The 24,728-nt window shown below is 39.3% G+C and overlaps 1 protein-coding gene across 11 annotated transcripts in view; it reads left to right on the top strand.

The window, feature by feature from the left end:
* Positions 1-24,728, top strand: part of DTNA (dystrobrevin alpha) — a 359,840-nt gene that overhangs the window by 264,243 nt on the left and 70,869 nt on the right. For all 11 annotated transcript variants that reach the window (XM_039238894.1, XM_039238893.1, XM_039238892.1 and 8 more), the window contains exons 6-9: positions 9,078-9,163; positions 16,338-16,492; positions 21,820-21,925; positions 23,171-23,337. In XM_039238894.1, coding sequence (XP_039094825.1) covers positions 9,078-9,163; positions 16,338-16,492; positions 21,820-21,925; positions 23,171-23,337 — 514 coding nt within the window. The remainder of the gene's footprint in view (positions 1-9,077; positions 9,164-16,337; positions 16,493-21,819; positions 21,926-23,170; positions 23,338-24,728) is intronic.

Raw genomic sequence — 24,728 nt, 5'->3', positions numbered from 1 at the left:
TTGTAGGAATAGCTAATACCATTTACTGTTTGCCAGCAGTCTTACTGGCTGGGCACTGCGGGATTATTATTTTCCAGGTTGAGTAAGCAATGAAGCTGGGACACAGGTTACATAATGTGCAGATCATACAGCTTCATACTAGATGAGGTCAGTGGGGGAAAAGAATCATTTATTTCAGGCATCAGTGCAAGTTCAGCTGTATTCATGCTTTCTGTTTCATTTTTTTTTAATGAGAATTAAGTACTCTCCCCAATCCCCAAACTTAACAGGATATTTTACAGGATATTTTTTTGATGCTCACATTCCTACCCTTTCCAGTTTGTGGTATTCAGACATAGCTGACAGAATATATGTGAAGGAAATATTTGGATTTGACACGTATTACATTGTAGGTCTAGAGTCAGTTTTATGACAGCCATCCAGAATTCCAAATCTATCGTATAATAGTCTTTCACAGAGAATACAAAATCTTGGTATCTTCCCCTCTGTTTGACATATTGCACCTTGCTGAGCCATTTACACATCCATTCCCACTCCTGAGCAACCCCCCGGGTCCCCTTCCACATGCTATGAAAGGTACCACAGCACTATTTTAGACTCGTGGATATAAAATATTCTGGAACGCTGCCCAAATCCTTATGCCTTTTGAGTTTAAAAAATGATTTTGATGTTTAATGCAAGATGTACTACAGAGTACACAGCCCTTACTCTGTTCACCAATGAAATGGATAGTTCACATTTGAGGCTGTGTGGATGTGTGAGAGCAAAGGAAGAAGAGACGAGGTCTATAAAAACAAATGTTCTTCTCTTCTTTTTATTTTCTATTTGGCTAGAACTAGATATTTAACATAGTGTTTGCTTGGTGATTTTTCTTCTTACCACGTCTTAAATTCAAGATTTCCACAGAACATTCTCCTCTAATCACTAAAATTTTGTTCTAGTAGAAAATACTTCACTTCAGGATCCCTGCTTGTCACAAAAATAGAATCTCTCTAAAGAATTTTCACAATTGTAGATAAAATGAACAATCTTAATGTCACTCACCTTTATGTCAGACTTATATTTTGTGTGAGTGGCAAAAGGAATTTCATAGAAGATATGTCAACTGTATTACCTCCTTCCATTCTGGAGAAACTCCTGGCAAACTCACGTGGCCAGGTGTTATGAGGAATTCTTTCCTCAAATGTTTTGCTGACATGATGGGGAGCCCAAGGAGATGCCAACTAAGGGATTTCTATCTGTGCACATGTTAACTTCACCATCCTCCAAACAAGAGTAATTATGTACGTGCTTGGATCCAAATTCAAGATGTCACATGACCGCACAATCTAATATGATGGACCCTAAGGCCCAACTTCATAATTTTCCTCAATGGCAAATCAAAAAAAATTCTTTTCACATGTGCCTCCATTAACTTAACTAACATATATTAAGAGCTTGCTTTGCACTGGGTACCATGAAAGGCTGGAGATGAAAAATAAGTAGAGTGAGGTCCCTACCCTCTTAAAAACATACTGTATTAAAATTAACCAGTTTTGAAGTGCCTGGGAGCTCTGTCAGTTAGGCGTTTGACTTCAGCTCAGGTCACAATCTCACAGTTCATGAGTTCGAGGCCTGCATCGGGCTTGGTGCTGACAGTGTGGAGCCTGCTTGGTATTCTTTCTCTCTTCCTCTCTATCTGCCCCTCTCCTATTCTCTCTCTCCCTCTCTCTGAGAATAAATAAATTTTTAAAAAACCCTAAAAAAACTAATAATGAGTTTTTATTCTTTTTTTTTTTGTCTATTGGGCATTTAATATGTGCCCCCAAATGCAAGGCAAGTTACATGCATTAGCTCATTTAATCCTTACAACTAATAATGCAGGTATTGTTTTTTTTTTAATCTTTTATTTTATTTATTTATTTTTTTACCAATAGTTTATTGTCAAATTAGTTTCCACATAACACTCAGTGCTCATCCCCACAAATGTCCTCCTCCAAGCCCATCCCTCCTCCCCCCCACATCCATCAGTCCTCAGTTTTTGTCAGCATTCAAGAGTCTCTCATGGTTTGCCTCTCTCCCTTTCCCCCACCATTTCCCCCCTTCTTCTCCCCCTTGTTCCTCCGTCAAGTTCCTCCTAATCCTCCTATACGTGCAAACATATGATATTTGTCCTTCTCTGCCTGACTTATTTCGCTCAGCATAACACCCTCAAGGTCCATCCATGTTGCTACACATGGCCAGATTTCATTGTTTCTCATTGCCATGTAGTATTCCATGGTATAGATAAACCACATCTTCTTGATCCATTCGTCTGTTGATGGACACTTAGGCTCTTTCCATGTTTTAGCTATTGTGGAGAGTGCTGCTATGAACATTGGGGTACATGTGCTCCTATGCCTCAGCATTTCTGTATCCCTTGGGTAAATTCCTAGCAGTGCTATTGCTGGGTCCTAGGGGAGTTCTATTGTTAGTTTCCTGAGGAACCTCCACACTGTTTTCCAGAGGGGCTGTACCAGTTTTCATTCCCACCAACAGTGTAGGAGGGTGCCCGTTTCTCCACATCCTCGCCAGCATCTAGAGTTCTCTGATTTGCTCATTTTAGCCACTCTGACTGGCGTGAGGTGGTATCTCAGTGTCGTTTTGATTTGTATTTCCCTGATGAGGAGGGATGCTGAGCATCGTTTCATGTGTCTGTTGGCCATCTGGATGTCCTCTTTGGAGAAGTGTCTGTTCATTTCTTCTGCCCATTTCTTCTCTGGGTTGTTTTTTTTTTGGTTGTGTAGTTTGGTGAGTTCCTTATAGATTCTGGATATTAACCCTTTATCTGATATGTCATTTGCAACTATCTTTTCCCATTCCGTTGTTTGCTTATTAATTTTCTGGGTTGTTTCCTTGGCTGTGCAGAAGCTTTTAATCTTGATGAGGTCCCAATCGTTTATTTTTGCTCTTGATTCCCTTGCTTTTGGGGATGTGTCAAGCAAGAAGTTGCTGCGGTAATGAGTTTTTATTCTTTTTCTCCAATAAACTATGAGCAAACTGGGGGTAGGAGCCATACCCTATTCATCTTTACATCCTCAACCTGTGACGCCTTGTCAATAAATATCGGTTGAGTTATGAAATGAGTGATCCATAAGAACAAAATGATTCCCAGATAAGGAAATGAGTTATGATAGAGGCGTGTTGTGGAAGACAGAGGAGGAAACAATTTTCTCAGTTAATTAAGCCACCAAAATGTGTGAGAAAGAGCAATTTGAGTTCTGGGCTCATCAAAATGCTTACCAAATGTTTTTGTGAAATATGTGGGTAAAAGAAGAGCTTCTGGTTTGAGTGCTCTCAAATAGAAAAATAATTCCTCCAGCCTGTTCCAAAAAGAGTCAGAATCCAAATCTCAGTTTCAGGGACTTAACATTTATCATGAGATTCTTTAATTTCAAACAGGAAACTCACTTGGCATCTTGAAGAAAATTAACATTCTGCTCTGAATTCAGCCTAGCATCCCAGACCTATCAATATCTATTTGTTGTTTTTCCTTCTTGTCAAAAGTGGATTTTCCCTCCCAGACAACTTTGCCCTAAAATTGATACCTTCTTAGTTAAAAGAAATCAGTTTGTCTCTTTTTGAGGGCATGAAAAAGGCCCAGTGTAATGCAGTTACTCACTTTTTACTATGATGAGTCAAACCTTAAAGTAATGTATGTTTTCAAGACAGACACTCTACACATCTCTGTATATATTTTAGCCAAAGGGTGCTTTCTTATTTGCATTTTTTTATATTTTTAAAATGTTTATTTATGTATTTGGGGTAGGAGGGAAAGAGAGTAAGGGAAAGAATCCCAAGCATGCTCCGTGCTGCCAGTGCAGAGCCCAACATGGGGCTCAATCTCATGAACCGTGAGATCATGACCTGAGCTGAAAAACAAGAATCATATGCTTAAATAACTGAGCCATCCACGTGCCCCTCTTGTTCCCATTTTAGTCAGTTACCTCTTAGGAAGATTTGGAAGTTTTCAGAGTGAATAAACAAAGTATAAGGGAAATAAAAGATATAAGGAAACATAGATTTATAAAGCAATTTCACTTTGTACTTTTGCTAATTTTTTGATTGTCTTAAATACCCTTCAAGGTATTAATTACATACCAGCAGAGCAATTTAATTGGGTGGTTTTTGACCTTAAGCTAAATAGGAAGTGAAGTTTGTATTGGCAAAAGCTTCAGGCTAATTGGCCTGAAAAAAATAGAATATATTCCATTCTGCCAAAAACCAAATAGTGGGGGGGAAAAGAGGAAAACATATATTATGCATTGTGTTCCTGCTCTATATTTAAAGGGAAAATATTAAAATAAAATTTTTACTTGAAAAGCAAAATTTTTTAAATAAAAACTGATAGGCTAAGAGTACATTTCACTTTAAAATTACTGCTATGCCTTCTACCCTACCAAAGAATCAACTGTACTAGCAACTTTTATCCACAAAGAACAGCTCATTGTTAGCCTTGTCCTCAATTCGAAGGCCGAGCCAATCCATAAAGTGGGTGATTCTGATAGATACACTGTATACTGCATACAGTATTCTCAGACATATCTGGCTCTGCTCTCTTTCCTTAGGTGGCAATCAGAACTGCACATGAGGGACACCTGGGTGGCTCAATCGGTTAAGCATCCAACTTCAGCTCAAGTAATGATCTCATGGTCCTTGAGTTCGAGCCCCGTGTGGGACTCTGTGCTGACAGCTTAGAGCCTGGAGCCTGCTTTGGATTCTGTGTCGCATTTGCTCTCCCTCCCCTGCTCACGCTCTGTCTCTCTGTCTCAAAAATAAATAAACGTTTAAAAAAAATTTTTTAAAAGAACCACACATGAAGTTGAAGATGTGCTGCTATTTTCTCTCATTGCTCTTCATACCAACAAGACAAGAGCGTAGAGTTTTTCTAGCACTCTTTCTAGTGCTGCCATTCCAAGGCTGTTTGGCCTGCAACATGAGGAACAATCTACGTTTTTCATCCTCAGTACACTTTGGCAGGTCTGCCTCCAGAGTTGTGGCCAATGGCCAACATTCCATATGTGCAGTTTTACTGCTTTACTCCTAGAGGCATTGCGTGTGCAGACTCACTTTGGAACAGTATGCCGCTTTCCTTCTGGTTTGCACCAGACTCCCGGGAGTTTCCTGTTATCCATCCTCCTGAGCTTGACTTTCCACTTCCTAGATACTTAAGGGGTTTCCCAAATTGTTTGTGAATCATACGGCCCCGTTAGGGATGATTCCCGATGAGCACAACTTTTGTACTTCTCCCCTTGGGGTGCACCAATGTCTCCCTACTCCTTGCTTCCTTTGTTAATGCCATTTCTTTACACACACACACACTGGGGATCCTGATCCAAGATGACTTTAAGTAATCACCCTTTGTGTGTAATCTTGTCAAAGGTCTTTAGAAAATCTTTCTTCCCAACCCTTTTCTTCATCCTGTTATACCTACTGAAAATGTTCTTTAAAAAGATCCTTCTGTATTTAAGTCCTTGGTGTCCCCCTTTTCCATTGTGACATCATTCATCTTCACTCACTCTTTAAACTCCTTCAAGGTTTATCCACTGCTAGGGCTGAGCAGGATCTAAACTCACCCTGTTTGGTGTGCTTGCAGAGATCTACATTCTTGCATATCCCCTGAATCCTTCTTTGTGACCAGGGTCACCTTTGCAGTATGGCCCAGTGGCTTGTATTCCAGTGGCCTAATTTCACCCTTGAGTTCCTGCAAAACTCTCATTGAGCTGCCCTCCACTTGGTGATTTATCTAGATTTATTGTGTCAATTTGGCAGAATAGCTCTGATACAACCACTCCTGGATGTAATGGCATTAATCTTGCATTTCCAAGAACAATACAGAACTGGCGATCTCCCTAGGATCTTCTTCATTAAAAGCCAAGGCTTAAGAATTCATCTGTGAGCTATCATCATTTCATCCTGTGGAGAACTCTCTGTTCCATCATTACCTGTAGTCTATCCTCTTTCTTTTTTTTTTTTTTAATGTTTTTTATTTATTTCTAGGAGAGAGAGAGAGACAGCGTGAGCAGGGGAGGGTCAGAGAGAGAGGGAGACACAGAATCTGAAACAGGCTCCAGGCTCTNGCAGAAGAAGAGAGAGGAAGGGAGAGAGAATCCCAAGCTGGCACAGGGCTCCATCCAACAGCCCTGGGATTGTGACCGAAGCAAAACCAAGAGTTGGAAGCTCAACTGACTTAGCCACCCAGGCGCCACTCTTTTTTCCTTTTTCAATTGTTTTTTATTTTTTTAGGTAATTTTTAAAAACATTTTTTATTTATTTCTGAGAGAGAGAGAGATAGCATGAGCAGGGGAGGGTCAGAGAGAGAGGGAGACACAGAATCTGAAACAGGCTCCAGGCTCTGAGCTGGCAGTCAGCACAGAGCCCGACGTGGGGCTCGAACCCACGAACTGCGAGATCATGACCTAAGCGAACGTCAGACACTTAACCGACTAAGCCACCCAGGCGCCCCATCCTCTTTCTTGAATTAAATTGTTCTCTCTGATTCACTGAAAGAAATTTGTATTGCTCTTGAAATCTCACATATAATACTCCTCAATTTCTCTGCATTTTGAAGAAAACTTTATCATTGCATTGCTCCTGTTCTTCCACACTTTGTAGATCCCTGTTCTCATAATTTGAACCATGTTTCAGCTTAGGAAAGGGATCTAATGATTTCCTAAAATAAATTTTTGATACTTTGAGTTATCCATGCAATTGGGAATACAGTGCACATAGAATAATTCTGAATGAGGTTGTTTGTTTGTTTGTTTACAAACCATCACATTTTTATTATAGCTACCTGCTCTAAAATTAGCGAGCAACTAAATGAGTGGCCATTTGAAAATCTAGGGGCACATATTATTAAGATTAATAGTCATTAATTAATATAAGAAATATATTGTTCACTAGTTCTGGGGGAGACAAAGTACAAGGCCATAGGAATTCAGCTGATTTAGAAAATATATATGGTCTCTGCCCCCAGGAATCTCAGTGTTGGGTCAAGTTACATGCAGATATGTAAATAAACAAATCAAGGTCACTCAGTGTGATAGGTGCTAAATAGTAAGTAAAAGTGGAGGAAAGAGCATTTGCCTGCACATCCAGGGGGAAAGCTGTTTTCAGAGCAAATTAAGTGATGATATTGAGCTAAGTCTTGATGAATAGGTGTCAGAGCCCTGGGCAAAAGGTGGTAGGAAGGGCAGGGACATTAGAGATGGCACTCTGGAGTAAGGTTCAACAGAAATGGTAGCAGGTGAGACTGGGGGACACAGATAAAGTTGTAACCATATCCTGTAGGCAAACAGAAGCAATTAGAGTTTTAAATAATGGAATAATATCGTCAGGGCACCCGGGTGGCTCAGTTGGTCAAGCATCCAACTTCAGCTCAGGTCACGATCTCTCAGTTTGTGGGCTCGAGCCCCATGTTGGGCTCTGTGCTGACAGCTCAGAGCCTGGAGCCTACTACACATTCTGTGTCTCCCTCTCTCTCTGCACCACCCCCCACCAACACTTGCATTCTGTCTCTTTTCTCTCTCAAAAATAAACATTAAAAAACCCCAATATGGTTGGTTTTGCTATGTGAGTGTGCAAGTAGAGAGATCATTTAAATGTTCAACAAGAGCTGATAAAGCAATGGCAGTTGGAATGGAAAATAGGGAATGGGCTTAATGTACAGTTCAGATGTATATTTGAGTCCCTCAAACATTTCAGGTGGTGGTGAATTAAGGAAGAGAACAAAGTCAAGGTTAACCGCTTCCCCAGGGCTCATTTATTGGTAACTAGGTACATGATGAGCCTGACAACCAGAAAAGGTACTAACAACCTTCTAGTTGTTAGTTTTAGTTGTTAGGCAGGTAGTAGTGGGTTGGTCTGAGTATTATGGGAGGGCTCTGTAAAGATAATGAGCTCTCCTTTGAACACACTTGCTTTGACATGAGGTACCCAATAAATAATTACGTAGATCTGGTGCTTAGGCTTAGAAATATAAATGGGAGAGCCACCAACATAGGGATCAGTCACTTTCTCATTCCAGCTGGCTGTATTTGAGGTACTGTGCTGGGAAGGACAGCAGCAAGTAGGAATAACATCATCTGTCTCTGGAACCTAGTAAGGAACAAAGACACAATTGTTTGTTGCACCTTATTCTTCTACAATGTCATATATATGGATCTCAGTCATATAAATGATTTATTCTATATATTAAACTCTTGTCAGAACTGACTTTACTTCCCTTTCAGCCACATTGTTTAAAATAGCTCTTTTGATCATTCTTAAGAATAGCAACTGTCCAAGAAATCAGTTACTAATGTGATACACTTTCTGATTCCAAAGATACAGAAACAAACAGTTTATCCCAGCTGGAAAATCATTTAGCTGAACTATTACACTTCTTACAGTGTGCCCTTTATATCACATTTTGTGAAGGACAAGTTAGTGATACTTCCTGAATCGATGAATCTTTGGCAGATCTAATGTCAATTTGGTAGAAGGAGCTCTGACAGAGCTCTTACTTTTGCCCCTTTAAAATATCAACTCTCTTTGAAAGTAAATGTGTCACACAAACACAGTCAGCTTGTGAGTAGGAAATGATGGGTGAAAAAAAAGCGTGATGAAAAAATCCCCATAGTTCCTCTAATAAAATTTTGGAATTCTCTTACCCAAAAATAATTTTTCCTGAGACCTTGTTTCATTAAATTATAGAGACTGTGGAATCATCATGCATAAAATTATTTCATGAAACCCAAAGTGAAAATCATGTTCTGTAATGGTAAGCCATGGCTTAATAGTACATATCCCTCTAGCTATCAATTCATGTTTTGAACAAGTGACATGTACAAAGAATAACTTGAAGATTCTGCTATCTCTTAAAAAACTGAAACACTGAATAGACAGCTTTTCAGAAACTTGTGTTCAATTGTATTCGTGGTCTTTTTAAAATGGATATGTTCACATAATGTATGCAGCTACAATGTCCCATGATTTCTACAGAACAGAAAATGTCACATCGCATTACTGGAAGTTCTCCAAATGACATCTTTTTTTTTTCTGTTATCATTAAACAGGGAAGGCCATGGTAAAATTTCAGTATTTGCTGTCAAAATGGCTTTAGCCACGTTGTGTGGAGGGAAGATCATGGACAAATTAAGATGTAAGTTATTCTTTGTGTCTCTCTTTGCCGATCCCTCTCGCATACCACATTTTCCTCTCCCCACTTCTGTATCCTGCTGCCCACTTTGACTTTCCTCATTCTGTGAGAGCTATTTGAAATTTAATCTTCATGGATCTTTGCATTTTGTCGAAGAGATATTTTCATATTAGAGAAATTAATATATTAATTATTAATGATATTAATGTTTTCCTTCTACTTATAGGTTATTATTAGTTATAACCTATTGGTATCACCCCCTAGACTTTTTGTAATATTAAAGTAAGATAACATACTCTTTCAAGTTCATTGTACTGTACTGTACTGCCTCCCAGGTGTAAGTCCATCATCACAGGGACATGAGAGCCATGTTGGGCAGCCTTTTTTTTTTTTTTTTTTTTAAGGTAATCTAAAGCCAAAACTCCTGGCTCATTATTCTCAGCCAGTGCTGTTCCAGTCACTGGGAATTCCAAAGGTTCCAAAATAGACATTGCCAGGGTACAGGTTTAAGAATCACATAGAACACTATAGACTGAGAATTAACCAGATTCAAAAAAAAAAAAAGTGATAGCTAAGGTGCATTGAGTGACTGTGCACCTTTTATGTACATTTCATCACTAAATGTGTAGTTTTTTAACCAAGAAAACACAGGCATTTTCCTTGCTTTTGGTAAAAAATCTGAGACTCGGAGAGGTAGAATGAAGTCATATAGCTAAGATGGTACCAGGATTTGAATATGACTTTTTTTTCCTTTACACTAGTGGTTCTAAAATTTTCAGATATATGGAATCATCTGGATGGCTTTTTTTTTTTTTCTAGGAGAGAGAGAGAGACAGCGTGAGCAGGGGAGGGTCAGAGAGAGAGGGAGATACAGACTCTGAAATAGGCTCCAGGCTCTGAGCTGACAATCAGCACAGAGCCCGGCGCGGGGCTCGAACCCACGAACCGCGAGATCATGACCCAAGCGAAAGTCAGACGCTTAACCGACTAAGCCACCCAGGCGCCCCTTTCTGGATGGCTTTTTAAACTGTGGATTTCTGGGTACCACTCCCAGAGTTTTTGATTCAGAAGAACTAAGGTGGGGATAGGGGCAAGAATTTTCATTTCTAACTATTTTTAAATGATGTACTGTTTAAAGGGAAAAAAAATTTCCATTTAACCCTTTCCCTTACCTGAAATATTATGAGTTTGTGCTATAATGCTGTGTGGGAAAGGAGCACTGTCATGGGAATCGGGAACCCCAGCTTGTAAGCCCAGCCAAGTGACTAATTTGCTGAGTTATCCTGTGGACGTTACTTCACTTCTTTAGTCCTCAGCTTCCATCTCTATCCCAAACTTGGGGATTTTTGTTAGGGTCCCTCCCAGCTGTAATCATCTGTGCCTCACCACCTCCAGGCTCTTTTCTCACCTGCTGCCTGTCAGCTTCTGAGTGTGATCTCTTGCTTCCTGATGCAGAAAGACTGAAAAAATGAAGGCAGATACAGAAAGAAAGAAAAAAAAAAACAAAAACCTTCTTTCCTCTGGAATATCCCAGACATGCTCCACAGCACAGTTATGTCATTGGGCCAGTAGATGAGTGGGAGAAGGCACCCACAACCCACACACCTCCCCTCAACTCGGGAACCTCCTTTCATGGACTAGCCAAATGCAGTGAGGATTCAGAAAAGCACAAACAGACCTGACAAGGGAGAGTTTCATTTCTCTTTAATTAGCCTGAAAGGTATTTTAAAAATTAAAAATTATCTGCCCCAGTGCTTAATTAAAAATAGTAGCTAAATTGGAAGGTGGTGGAACCAATGTCCTTTTTTAAAACATAGCTTCAGAGTAATGCATGAGGCATTTCCTTCAGGGTTGAGCTGGGAGGAGAAAGTTTAGGAAAATGAACCAGAGCAGAGGAAGAAATCTTGAGGACCTTGCCTGCTGATCTCATATCATGATTGGCCACTTATGCTGAGGACATTAGATACTTTTTTTTTTAAGTCTTGAGAGACATTTCCAAATACTTACTCAATGTTATATTAATGGGCACATGGATAAAAGGATTCTGTATTAAAACAAGTTTGAGGAAAACTAAGAGAACAAGTTTTCTGATGTTCCTTGGGGTCCTTGGAGCCTTCCATGAACCAAGCTAATTAATTTTCTGCCAGCAAGGAGCACATCTTTGCATTCAGGCTTCCTCAGTACTGCAGTCTCAGGAGTCACATCTCACTCAGAGGTCCCCAGCCCCCAGTGTGGCATCAGAAACCAATTGCTACCACAGTTACTAGTAACAAGAAAAGAATGCCCATGATGGTCAGGAGGGAGCCCACTGCTGCCCCCTGGGCTGGGAAAAGCCCCTACTTTCCCTTCTTAGCCCAGGAAGAAACTTGAGGCCAATAAAAACAAAGGGAATGGTTGTTAGGTAAGCAGGCAACAATGTCTGCAGTTACAAAGTTCAAGGTAACTAAGTTTCTGAGCAGATCTTTACCGACTGTCAAATCCCCTCGCCCCTAGTTCTCTTGCATGTCCAGGAATTCAAAGCAAACAATGTAATTGCTAAGGTGCTTTCTCCTCCCCCCACCATCAGCGACCAAAGCATATGAATGCTACCTGTGGCCAAAGTAAATCCTATTCAGTGCGTGAAAGAAGTTAACACACGCATGAGTCTCATTGGAAGTAACCTATGTTCTCCAGTCTGCAGAAATGAGTTTCAGTGTCACAAATTCTGTAGAACCACAAAAACAGATAGTGTGATCCTGAGCTATATGGCACGGTGCCTTCTCTCAGAGCAGTGGATCTGAATTACAGCCTAATGTGTCCCCAGCTCTGGTGCTCAGAGCTCCTGGAACTCAGGAGTCACTCTTTGTATACTTAATCCCCGGAAGGTTTTAATGGTTTCCTGGTTAGTCGATTGAGAGCACTTGGACAAATACAATTGAACTGAAAACAGCTTGCTTGGAAGAATCTCTCCAAAATGTTAATTAGTCAAAAATAAATACCTTTAGTCACCAATATTTCTAATTTCAGTGACAATTATTAACTAAAGATGCAAATATAAGAAAATCTGCCTGTAGACAACAGGGGCTGACTCGTGCTGAGTGGGATTCTGTTTTCTCTGGTCTTCTTTTGCCGACTGCACTTTATGATAAAACAGGCAAAGTCATGATTTTCTGCATTGCCTTTGTAAAAAGAAAAAGTAAAATGAAAGGATGTGGAATTTCTCAGGATTCAAGGGTTTTGTTTTTCCTTCTTTAAATGTGAATTCACGTCAGCCAATAGGCCAGCTGTGCTTGTCTGGCAATTTTTCTGTTTTTGTGCATAGGGATGAGGGATAGTTAGTTCTTTCCAACTAGCCTCTTCCAGTTGGAGAGCACAGGCAAGAGTAATTGCTGAAAACAAATTAGAAATTTGAGAAAGCCAAAAGTAGAAAACAAAATTTCCAACTGAATCTTTCAAAGTGCTTTAAAATGCATTCAAAAGGAAAACAACCCCATGTCACACCACTGTTCCCAATGCTCAGGGCCACCAGGAACCAATGTGCAGGGTGTCCACCAGGAGCCTCTGAGCTGCCCAGGGTATGAGGGCACCCCCTGCAGTCATAACACACAGCAACCTAAACATAAACTGCCCGAATAAAATACCCTATTTCTATCTAATTGTTCTTGTTCCAGTTATAAGCTGTTGTTGTAATGAGTTGGGACACCTGTTTATACTTCTTTCTTGGGACTCCCAGATGGTCCTAAGAACTGTAAGGAATTCTGAATCTAATGCCATTAGCCTAGAATGTCAGGTGCCTGTTCTAAAGCTTCTGAGGAGGGCTTGTTTGGTTTTGTTTAAAAGACTAGCGTTAGAGCAAACATCAAGATTTTGTTGAGTTTCTATAACTGTAGCTGTTTTGCCTCCACACCTACCTCCATGGTAATATTTCTAACTCACTGGCCTGCCTTAAATCTTTAGTATCTCTCCCAACATCTACTGGACACAACCTAAATTCCTTAGAGGAGTCTAGAAGCTCTTCATATCTCTACCTCATCTCCCCCCATGCCCTTATGTGCACCCAAGGCCCCTGGAACAATGAACTACTTGAAGAGCTTTGAGTGTATCCTGCTTGAGCATGCCTGTGCACATCCTTGTGCTATTTCCTAAAGCCTCACCAACCCCTGATTATCCTTTATACTTGGCCTAGAAGTCACCTCTATCACCTAAGAAGACCTAGAAGTCACCTGTGTACAAGGAAACTTTCCCTGACCCACTCCTCACTCTGGAAACCCTCTCTTTGAGCCCTTGCTGCATCCTGCACACCCTACTGCTCTGGTATTCACACCACCATGTTACGATATATGATGTCATATGATGCATTATGGAAGCATGTCTCTGTATCCTCCATGGACCGGGACCTCCGAGGTCAAGAACTATGTCCTATTGTTGACCAATTCACAAAACTGGAATATGGCCAGTAGGTTAGATAACATTCAATAAGATTAGTGTATCAATATTAAATATACAGAAGTGGATAACTACACTGTAATCCAGGGTGAACACACTATGGCCCATGAGCTAAAAAGAGTTTTCCCATTTTTAAAGGACTGTATAAAGTACAAAGAAGAATGTATGACAGAGACCATGTGTGGCCCACAAAACCTAAAATATTACTATTTGGCCCTTTACCAAAAAAGGTTTGGTAACCCTTGCAATAGTCTCATAAAAGTACATACCCTTATTCTTAGGGAGGACCCACTGCAGTGTTCAGAGGTAAAGGCCATGATATATGCAAATTAGTCTCAATTCAGAAAACAATTATGTATGTACATACATATATACACAGAGACAAAGAGATGTAGACAGATGGTAGATAGATAGATAGATAATAGATAAATAGATAGATAGTTGATAGAATGATAAAATAAATGGAATAAAGTGTTAATAGATGAATCTGGATAAAGGGTATGTGGGTATCCTTTGTAGCACTCTTATTCCTGCAATTTTTTGCTAAGTTTGATATTATTTTCAAATGTAATCTTGTTTTAATTCATTAAAAAATAAATATAAAAAAGAACTATATCCTGATTTTTCTGTACATTCATTGCTTAGCATAATTTTACACATTTAGTATGTGCTAAGTTAATTTTAGTTGAATGAATTAATGAATGTAAATTCTTCTAAAGTATCTATTATTGTATAGTGCTGTAGGAAACCGAGTGGTGATTTAGAATGTGATTGGGAACATTACAGAACAATCCCATTGGGGAGGCAAAGCCAAAGCATATGAAGTAAATGGCAGAAAAACTGTGGTATGAAATTAATAGTAAAATTAACATTTTAATTTTACATTAAACATTTCTGTACTGTATACTAGGGGCCAAGCACTATTCTGTGTACTTTACATCTGTATGCTTTTCATCCATTAACTAATTTAATCTTTGAAGTAGCCTTCTATTTTATTACATACACATATATTACATACTATCAGCATATTACATAGTATATATACATATATAGTCATATAACAATATATATAAAACAGAGAGCCCAGAACTCAGGGACAAACACATCATTTTGATAGCTACCTCAGAGTTCCTTCATTTATTTTTAAACCAGAGTGGCCATTAACAACAGCCACTTCCCTTTGATCCCAGTGACCTAGCCCTAATTTGGCTATTGCTTAGCAAAGCTTCATCAACACAAACAAGTTTAATATGAGCTTCAAGTTTGTGAAAGGTCAGTGTTGGTACTCCTCCTTTGCTCTAGTTAGAAATGTTGTCTAAATTTTTTCAGTGGCAGATTTCAGAGGCCAAGGCTACTTTTCAAAAATGTGTCCTGGCCTAGAAAAATCAAGCCCAGAAGATCATCAGGGTGGCCCAATTATAGTTATCCAACCTGCCTAAAAACACACAAGATGGCAGCTCCAATAAGAAAGTCCATTTACTTTTCCTGGGTTTCCTTTTTCCTGTTTTTATTGGAATTCTTGAGTTTCTGTATATGGGATTACCTAAGAGTTTTTTGTGCTGTTGACAGCTTTTTTCTTTTCTTTTCTTTTTACCAGTTATATGAAACATAAGAGATAAAATTCACCAAGTTAACAGTTGTGAAGGCAGATGAAAACATTAATTTTGTTGCTTGGGTAAATTTTCTTTAGCTTCATAATTGATAAACTATTTGAAAAAGTAGAAGTCCTTTAAAACGGGAGTATTTGAAGGAAATGAGAGTCAGTTCACAGCCTCAAAACATAATCCAGCTAAAGCCTGTAATGTGCTTAACATCTGACTGCTGTGTGAAAACCAGGTCCCCAGACTGCATCTGACCTTGAGACATTAAGCCCAAACTGAACAGAGGCAGCACATTGAATTTAGAACAGTTTATCACAACAGCTGTACCCTCCTAGTCACAGTCTTACATGGTGACAAACTACGATAGCAGACACTTTCATTCCTATAGTGACTTCCACAGAGGAATAATAAAATACCTTGAGAAATTATGCCATTAATATTCACTAAGTGCCCAAGTTTCAGAAACGGAAGAACAGAGGTTCAATGAAGACACGGACTCTGTCCGGGACTCTGACTTTACTTCATTGATCTTCCACAAGGCCAGGCTTCCCTTCGGCTGCATGAGTCAAAGGACCCTTCCCTGTAAATCAAGTGCCTTCCACCCAGAACTGTGATTTATAGGAAGTTTTCTGCTTCTGTGGGAACTTAATCAAGTGTTTTCATTACATCCTTATCCCCATTGCATCTTTCATTTTTCAATACCTTAAACCAAAACTCAAAGTTTTCTGTGATAATATAGATGGGTAAATAGCTAGCTAGCTAGATACATACACACCCCAATGTTGTAGTAAATGTACATTGTGTGTTTCAATGAAGTCAGCATATTCCTCATATCTACAAGAATTCCTTCCGCTGAGTGATGTATGAGTTGATAATTGACCTCAAAATAAAAATGTGATATTCTCTGTCTTATCAAAATATGCTAATTTTACCCAACACAATGCTGTGTTCCAGAATCAGCTACAAAAAAGACACCAAAGGAAACACTATGCCAGGAATATTTCAGCATAGCAATTAACCTTTATGTTATTCTTTCATTAAAAAATTACGTATTCTGCTACATTTTCAGTTATTTGCAGCAAAGATGGTGCACTGAAACAGTGAGGAATATTTATGTGATGAATAAATATCTCTCCTTTTCCTTCCATCAGATATTTTCTCAATGATTTCTGACTCCAGTGGTGTGATGGTTTATGGACGATATGATCAGTTCCTGAGGGAAGTTCTCAAACTACCCACGGCGGTTTTTGAAGGTCCTTCATTTGGTTACACAGAACAGTCAGCTAGATCCTGTTTCTCTCAACAGGTAAGTGTTGGGGGGTGGGGGAGGGAAGACATGTTTAAGGAAATATCTCTCAAACAGTAGTTGTTCTTCAGTATGTTACTTCAAGTCACTACTTAGACAAATTCTTCTTCGAGATAAACTGTAGTACATCTTCTGGTCTCTGACAACTGACCTCTGAATCAGTAAACTCAGCATACCTGGAAAATAATAATTGGTGGCTCCTGACCACAAGCCAGGCACCATGCTTAGTTTTTACTTGAATTGTCCAACTTAATCCTTACAACAATCCTATATCCTCGGCATCATTACTGTTATTATCACCACACTATCAAAAGGGCTAAATTGTTATTCAGCCTCATATGAAACACACATCTGGGCCAGCGCCACGCTTCTCCAGTGTTTAGCAGAGGAAACAAGAAAGGAATCATATAGCACATGTCACACACAATCAGGAAGGCCCAAAATATGACAGACATGGCTGACTACATCCCCCACAACGTGACACATTAGGGGTTCAGAGTGACATGTTTTAACTGGGGGTGGTACAGATTAGCCCAGAAGCTATTTAGTTCTTGGGCATTTCTGTGTTTACATCTGTTCAGTCATGTAGAAAGTCTACATGTCTAGCACCATTCTCTAGCATGATGCAATGATAATTTACAAATCCATAAACTGAAGATTTGTTTAAAATTTTTTTAAAAATCCGGGGCGCCTGGGTGGCTTAGTCGGTTAAGCGTCCGACTTTCACTTGGGTCATGATCTCGCGGTTCGTGGGTTCGAGCCCCGCGTCGGGCTCTGTGCTGACTGCCAGCTCAGAGCCTGGAGCTTGTTTCAGAGTCTGTGACTCCCTCTCTCTCTGACCCTCCCCTGCTCACGCTGTCTCTCTCTCCTAGAAATAAATAAAACATTAAAAAAAAAATTTTTTTTAAAAAAAAAAAAGAAAAAAGAAAAAAAATTTTTTTAAAAATCCAAATTAACCAAGAATGTCCTCTAAACGTATCCCTTAAATAAGAAATCCGTGCATAGCAGCTACTGAGAAGCCACATTTAACTGCCCAGCTAGTAAACTGCATCAGTCTGTTTACTTGTGACCTAGAAGGTCAAACGTGCCTCAGACGTCCCTGAAAGTCATGGATTTATGTAGAATCACAGCTGTACCTGTACAACCAATGAGAGATGGGACGGTCGATACACTGAGTGCTAACTCTGCCCCTGTGTTGTGTCATCCAGACAGCCTTTCTGACCTCTCCCACTCCCCCACCCCCAGGCCAGCTAAGGTCCCTCATCTGTGTCCCCAGAGGATACATACTCCCCTTTAGATAATGGTTCCATCACCTAAGCCTCCTTCTACACAGCTTCTTCACCCAGCAGCTCTCATCCATCCACAAGTCCTGCTCATTTTAGCTTCGAAACGTGTCTCCAGTGTCTTTCCTCATCAGCACCTGTTGCCTGGCCTATTGTATTCACCTCCACCCTGGTCTCCTGGCCTCTGGATTTGCATATTTGGTGCATGTCCCATTGCATTTCAAACTATTTCAGACCCCCCTTATAAAGAGGCATCTTAAGAGGTCCTCAAAATGCATACAGTCGTACGACACGATAAAAATGCACAGGGAGAACATGAAGGAGGCTTCGTCTCTTCTCCTCTGTCCCTCACAACACCCCATCTAATGATGCCACTCTCCTGCTGAGCAGCCTAATCGCCTGCAGGTTGAAGCTCCCTCTCTTCCAGACTCTGAGAGCCCTTCCGTCCTTCTCCAGCTCACCTTTCTGCCCCCCAGATGCAGCCCTCTGTCTCTGTTCATGCTCCAACCACTCCATTTCATGACTCTGTGCTTCTCTGTCCCCAGCGTCCTCTCCATCTCTTGCCACCAACTCCTTTTTCTTGCCCGAACACCACTTTCCCCAAGAAGCCTTTCACAAAAGACATAAAGCCTCCTACCTTAACCATCTTCATATCTTACACACTTGCTTCCCTATCTCATAAAAGGCACATAACAAATGATTTTCCATACTGAACTTTACTGATTTAAGAGTTAGTAAGTCCTAGGACACCTGGGTGATTCAGTCAGTTAAGTGACTGCCTCTTGATTTCTGCTCAGGCCGTGATCTCACAGTTTGTGAGATCAAGTCCCACATTGAGCCCCATGTCAGGCTCTGCACTGACAGCGAGGACCCTCCTTGGAATTCTGTTTCTCTCTCTCTCTCTCTCTCTCTCTCTCTCTCTCTCTCACCCTCTCACCCTTCTCCCCTACCTCTGTCTCTCTCTCTGTCTCTCTTTCTCTCTTCTCTCTCTTTCAAAATAAATAAAAAAGAGTGAGTCTTCACTTTTAACTGGAATTGTTAAAACAGTGTTAATTAATTCAAAACACAAATGTATTAACCTAATTTTTTTCAACTTCTTTATCCATTCATCTATGGATGGACCCTTGTGTTGCTTCCATATATGGGCTATTGTAAATAATGCTGCAGTAAACACAATGGTGTATATATCTTTTTGAATTCATGTTTTAGTTTTCTTTGGGTAAATCCCACTAGTGAGATTACTGAATCATATGGTAGTTCTATTTTTAATAGAACTATTAATCCCTACTGTTTTCCACAGTGGCTGCACCAACATAATTCCCACCAACGGTGTCCGAGGTGCCTTTTTCTCCACATCCTCACCAACGCCTGATATTTCTTGTCTTTTTGATTCTAACCATTTTTATAGGTGTGAGGTGAAATTTCATTGTGGTTTTGATTTGCATTTCTCTCATGGTTAGTGATGTTGAGCATCTTTTCATGTGTCTCTTGGCCACATGTATATATTCTTTGGGGAAAAAAATCCATTCAGGTGCTCTGCTCATTTTTAATTGGATTATTTGTTTTTTTGGTGTTGAGTTGTGTAATTTTCTATATATTCTGGATGTTAACGCCTTATCAGATGTATTATTTGCAAATATCTTCACCCATTCAGTAGGTTGTCTTTTAGTTTTATTAACGATTTCCTTCACTCTGCAAGAGGTTTTTTATTTTGGTGTAGTTCCAATAGTTCATTTTTGTTTTTGTTTCTCTTGATGACTTTTTTAAGCTTATTTATTTATTTTGAAAGAGAGAGAAAACTCGAGGATGCACATATGGGGGAAGGGCAGAACAAGAGGGAGAGGGGGCTAGAGAGGAAGAGAAAGAGAATCCCAAGCAGGTTCCACACTGTCAGCACAGAGACTGATGTGGGGCTAAAACTCACAAACCATTGAGATTGACCTGAGCCAAAATCAAGAGTTGGACACTCAACTGACTAAGCTACCCAAGTGCCTCTTGATGCTGACTATCTTTTATTTAATACGACCTACATATTCAATATGATTTATATATGATGTTTACCACAGCTCTAAAATTCCTTTTGAAATACCTTATAGATTGTCCTATTACATAATTTTTCATATATCCTCACTGATGAGAAATTTATATATGTTGAAATCATAATAACATTTTTGGAGACTTCTAGGAGTGATTTTTAGCCAGTGTGATGATCAAAATGAATAAGACCATCTGAAGTATAAGAAGAGGCAACACAAATATAAATAAATAATAACACCAGTTTATTTTTGTTCTTCATAAACTGGCTATAACAGCAGTTTGAATGATGAAAATTTTAAATTGTTTGCATTGCTTCATTGGAAAAAGTACAAATCATTCCAAGTGATTATTTTGAAAGACAGGATTTTTTTAGATACTACAAATTGTGGTAACTTTAAAAAAATGTCTCATTACTTTACATAAATATCTTTTTTTGATGTTTACTCATTTTTGAAAGAGTGAGAGAGCAAACGTGAGTGGGGGAGGAGCAGAATCTGAAGCAGATTCCAGGCTCAGAGCTGTCAGCACAGAGCCCAGTGCAGGGCTCAAACTCACAGACCACAAAATCATAACCTGAGCCAGTCGGACATTTAACTAACTGAGCCACCAAGGCGCTTCTACATAAATATCTTTTAATAATAATGTCGCTACCCTGTAATACTTAAGCTATCTAGTATTTTGAGGGAAAGCTACCATTGTAAATATCTGCTGATAAAAAAGATTAATTAAAGAGTACCAAAACATTCTGTGTGTGAAATTACAAGGACAAGTGTAGTATAGGTGCCTTGAAAATGTATGATAGTTCTTCACAACTGATTTCTTAGATAAATCTATCCCTGGGCTGTCTGTTCTGTTCTATTGATCTAGTGTCTATTTTTGTGCCAGTAATACTGTTTTGATTACTATAGCTTTGTAGTATATCTTGAAATCTAGAATTGTGATACCTCTAGTTTTGTTTTTCTTTTTCAAGATTGCTTTGGTTTGTTGGGGTCTTTTGTAGAGAACAAACAGATGGTGACCAAAAGGGAGACGGGAGGAGGGAGGGAATGAGTGAAATAGGTGATGGGGATTAAGAGTACCACTCATCTTGATAAACACTGAGTAACATATAGAATTGTTGAATCTCTATATTGTATACCTGAAGCTAATATAACACTGTATGTTAACTGTACTGGAATTAAAATAAAATTTAAAAAAAACTAGTAAGCAAACAAAAAACTACCCCATCCACCTGATATTATAATTCAAAATTTCAAATAAAATAGTGATTTTTGCATATAAACCTGTTATTTTTTCTCATTCATCCTAGTAAAATATCATATATTCACATAACTTCTTATTTTTGTCATTTTGAATGAAATTTAAAATCCACTCCCTTTCCACATCAGAAAGGACCAGGATAATTCAGACAGATGCAGACTGAGTTAAGAGGAAAGATATATCAAGAAGAGAAAAGGAAAATTTTTGAAACTATAGACTGTTCTCTCCTAACAGCAAAGGGTCACTCCCTCCTAACAGGATTTCCTCCTAATCTTGTATGGCAAAAACCATTCATATTAATCATGAAGCATTTAGTACTTACAGAAGTGCAGGAAGTTTAGAAGGGAGGTTGTCTAACAAACAGCAGAAGACCGAGAGACTGATAAAGGAATTGTGGCATGCACTAAGATACACAACTGGGTAAAGTTGTATACAGCAAGTCTACTCTCCATCTTTCCTTATCATTTTCATACTGCCCTTCATACACAAAAGCGACCGTCTCAGAATTGTCATTCTCCCTATGACAATATTGACTCAGCCTCAGTGGAGATAATCCAATCCTATGTATGTTTAAGTGTGAAAAGCAACCAATGGTTTAAATTCAGAACTAGCTCTTTAGGTATTAGACTGTATTCTGTTTCTTCATATATCAGAGGTTAATGCAAAGTCCTCTTTCCAGGGTATTTACATAGCAGGTAAATTCATATTATTCTCTGTTCTAAATTTTTGTGGGTTCTTTTGATGCAGAAAAAAGTCACCTTAAACAGTTTCTTGGACACGCTCATGTCTGACCCTCCCCCGCAGTGTCTGGTCTGGCTGCCCCTTCTGCATCGACTGGCAAATGTAGAAAATGGTAAGTAGTTACTACTGAGCTACGGCCATTTTTTAAATTATTGAAATTAGGCTATCAAGTCTACAGTTATTAAGCCAAGGTCATTTAGTCATTCTGAGTTTTGAAAGAACCTTTCTCCCTAATCAGTAAGGCATTCGAGGATCACTGCAAAATTAGGAGAGTCGATTCTATAAACTCATTGAATCTCACTGTGTACCTCTCAATTACAAGTTGTGTGTGGCTGTAGACTTGCTGTAGCAGAAGAAGAATTTCAATAATGAATGTAACATTTTTTTAGCATTATAGCATTCTTTTTAGGCATGAACTTCCATTATTGGCCTTCATGGCCTTGGGTGTTCCTAGGCACTTGGCCAAGAATAGGTGGAGAAGATGGAAAACAATTAGATGATGGCACCTTGCTCATCTTTAGTCATATGCTCCAAATGGAAGCTTTCAATGATTGTGGTCACATAAATAGCATGTCCAAAGGCAATTGCTTAATAACATGTAGACAATTATTGGATCTGATTATTTATTAGCTTCAAATCTCAAGTATTTTACCTGGCCTGCTTTATAATTCAAATTGTCTGCCAATGAGAGTTAAGTGTGTCTCCAACTACATGAATTAGAACTTTACTCACAATTTACACATCTCTTTGGGCATCTGCCTGTCCATCTGCCTCTCAGGAAAGAAAAAAAAAATGTTACATGGAGGCAGTGTGCCTCATGAAATAAGTCATTAGGCACTTCATTATTTTTTTTTAAAAATTCCATTCTCTCATCCAGTTTTTCTATTCTTCCTCGTTTCCCTCTCTTTTTTTCTCCTCATTTTCCATGTCTCTAATATTTGCTCTCTACCCATTGGGAAGTCAGTTGTGTTCATACATTGTGCTTTTGAGTCTTCCAGTGAGCTGTGCTGGTCCCCTGGAGAAAGAGCAGTTTGGGAGAAAGGCGGGTTGGTTTGGGTAATTTATATTCTTGTAGTATAAGAGACGGGAGTAGAAAGAGCAAATGACAGTACATCAGTCTGTCATTAAAAGACCTATCCTCTGTCCCATTTCATTTCCTCTACCTTCCACACACCTGCTTGAAAAGGACAGTGAGAGTCCAGGAATACACATAATGCTTCTCTCAGCCAAAATTGACTATCATCTGAAATCATGGCACACAGCAGAAAAATGCAATTCCTATTAGGCTGTACTTTTCCTTATTCTAGCTCATACTTTGATTTTCTCATTTTTTTTCTTCATTTACTTCCCCCCTTAGTCTTCCATCCAGTTGAATGTTCTTACTGCCACAGTGAGAGTATGATGGGATTCCGCTACCGATGCCAACAGTGTCACAATTACCAGCTCTGTCAGGACTGCTTCTGGAGGGGACATGCCGGTGGTTCCCATAGCAACCAGCACCAAATGAAAGAGTACACATCATGGGTAAGGCAAGGTCCAGTCAACACTTACACTTGGCTGCCTGTTGCTCAGAACACACAGGAACATCAAGGATGGAGAGAGAATTAAGGAGGAAACCTATCTTTTCTAACATCCCTTCCTTCCCTTTCTGTCCCACCCCCCACCTCACTGGGATCTCTTAATTGTCATATCTGAATCCAGTGTAGCTTCCTAAGACTGAAAATATAGGGAGACTCAAAAATATATATATACAGGGAGACTCAAACCATGTTATTTCTTGGAATACAGAAACTCAGTACTGTTTTAGATAACAACTGACCAAGCACCTTCTGGAACATAATTTCATTTTCACAGTAAGTTACGGCTCTTTCCAAGTTTTGTTTTATTTTGTTTGTAGGAACTGCTTAAAAATCATTGTTAGTTTCCTTTTTCTTAGTTTCCAAAGTTCTTCTGTTAAGTGCGTGACTAGAGCATAAAGGAAAGCCATGTGTGAGCCACGCGTCTTTTTTTTTTTTTTTTCTTTTACTTTTTTGGAGGAGGGGAGATTGTGTCTATATGAGCAAATCATTTTTTGGTAAATACTGTGAGTGACCAACTTGCCAAAAGTGACCTGTGAGTGTCTGTCCATGTGATGGACATGTGGAAGGAATTTGACTCTATGACCTTGATGTTCAAGCAGTTTAGTTCGCTGACCCATGTCTCAGTTATGCTCTAAGATCAGTTCCTCACTGTTGTTCTTTGTACTTCTGTGGAAGTCTTGCTCTGTATATGGATTGGTTTTTGTTACATCTACAAACAGACATGTTTGCTCCTTCTTGGAGCAGTTCTATGCTAAAGGAAAATGCAAACTTTTTATGAATTTTTTCTGTATTTCAATTAACCTATAGTCTTTATAAAGAGAAACTTATTGTTCTTTTTTTTAATAAAGGAGGTCTTCAGAAAATGCATTTTAAATCATAATATTCTCTCTAGGAATGAGTTTTGGGAACCAACATCCAGTGTAAATATATTAATTTTTTTAGCATCTGTCAGATTCTGACTTCAAGTACCAGTTCTTCATTAAGGCATTGTCTGCTGAGGGCTTTATGCCCAGTTCAGGGCCCAGTTCAGAGGCCCCCTCCCTCTGTTGGTTATGTCATATGCTGAGGATGAATATACTAACACAGATCATGAAATACAATTTAGTACAGAAGATGGGAGAAAACACTTTCTGTTTTCTTTTCTTTTTTTTTAATGTTTATTATGATTAAGACAGAAACACAGCATGAGTGGGGGAGGGCCAGAGAGAGAGAGGTTGACACAGAATCTGAAAGAGCCTCCAGGCTCTGAACTGTCAGCACACAGCCCAGTGCAGGGCTCCAACCCACGAACCGTGAGATCATGACCTGAGCTGAAGTCGGACTCTCAACTGACTG

Source organism: Hyaena hyaena, unplaced genomic scaffold (assembly GCF_003009895.1).
Source record: "Hyaena hyaena isolate Hyena2069 unplaced genomic scaffold, ASM300989v1 scaffold_150, whole genome shotgun sequence".
Classification (NCBI taxonomy): domain Eukaryota; kingdom Metazoa; phylum Chordata; class Mammalia; order Carnivora; family Hyaenidae; genus Hyaena; species Hyaena hyaena.
This window is presented reverse-complemented; position numbering and strand designations above follow the sequence as displayed.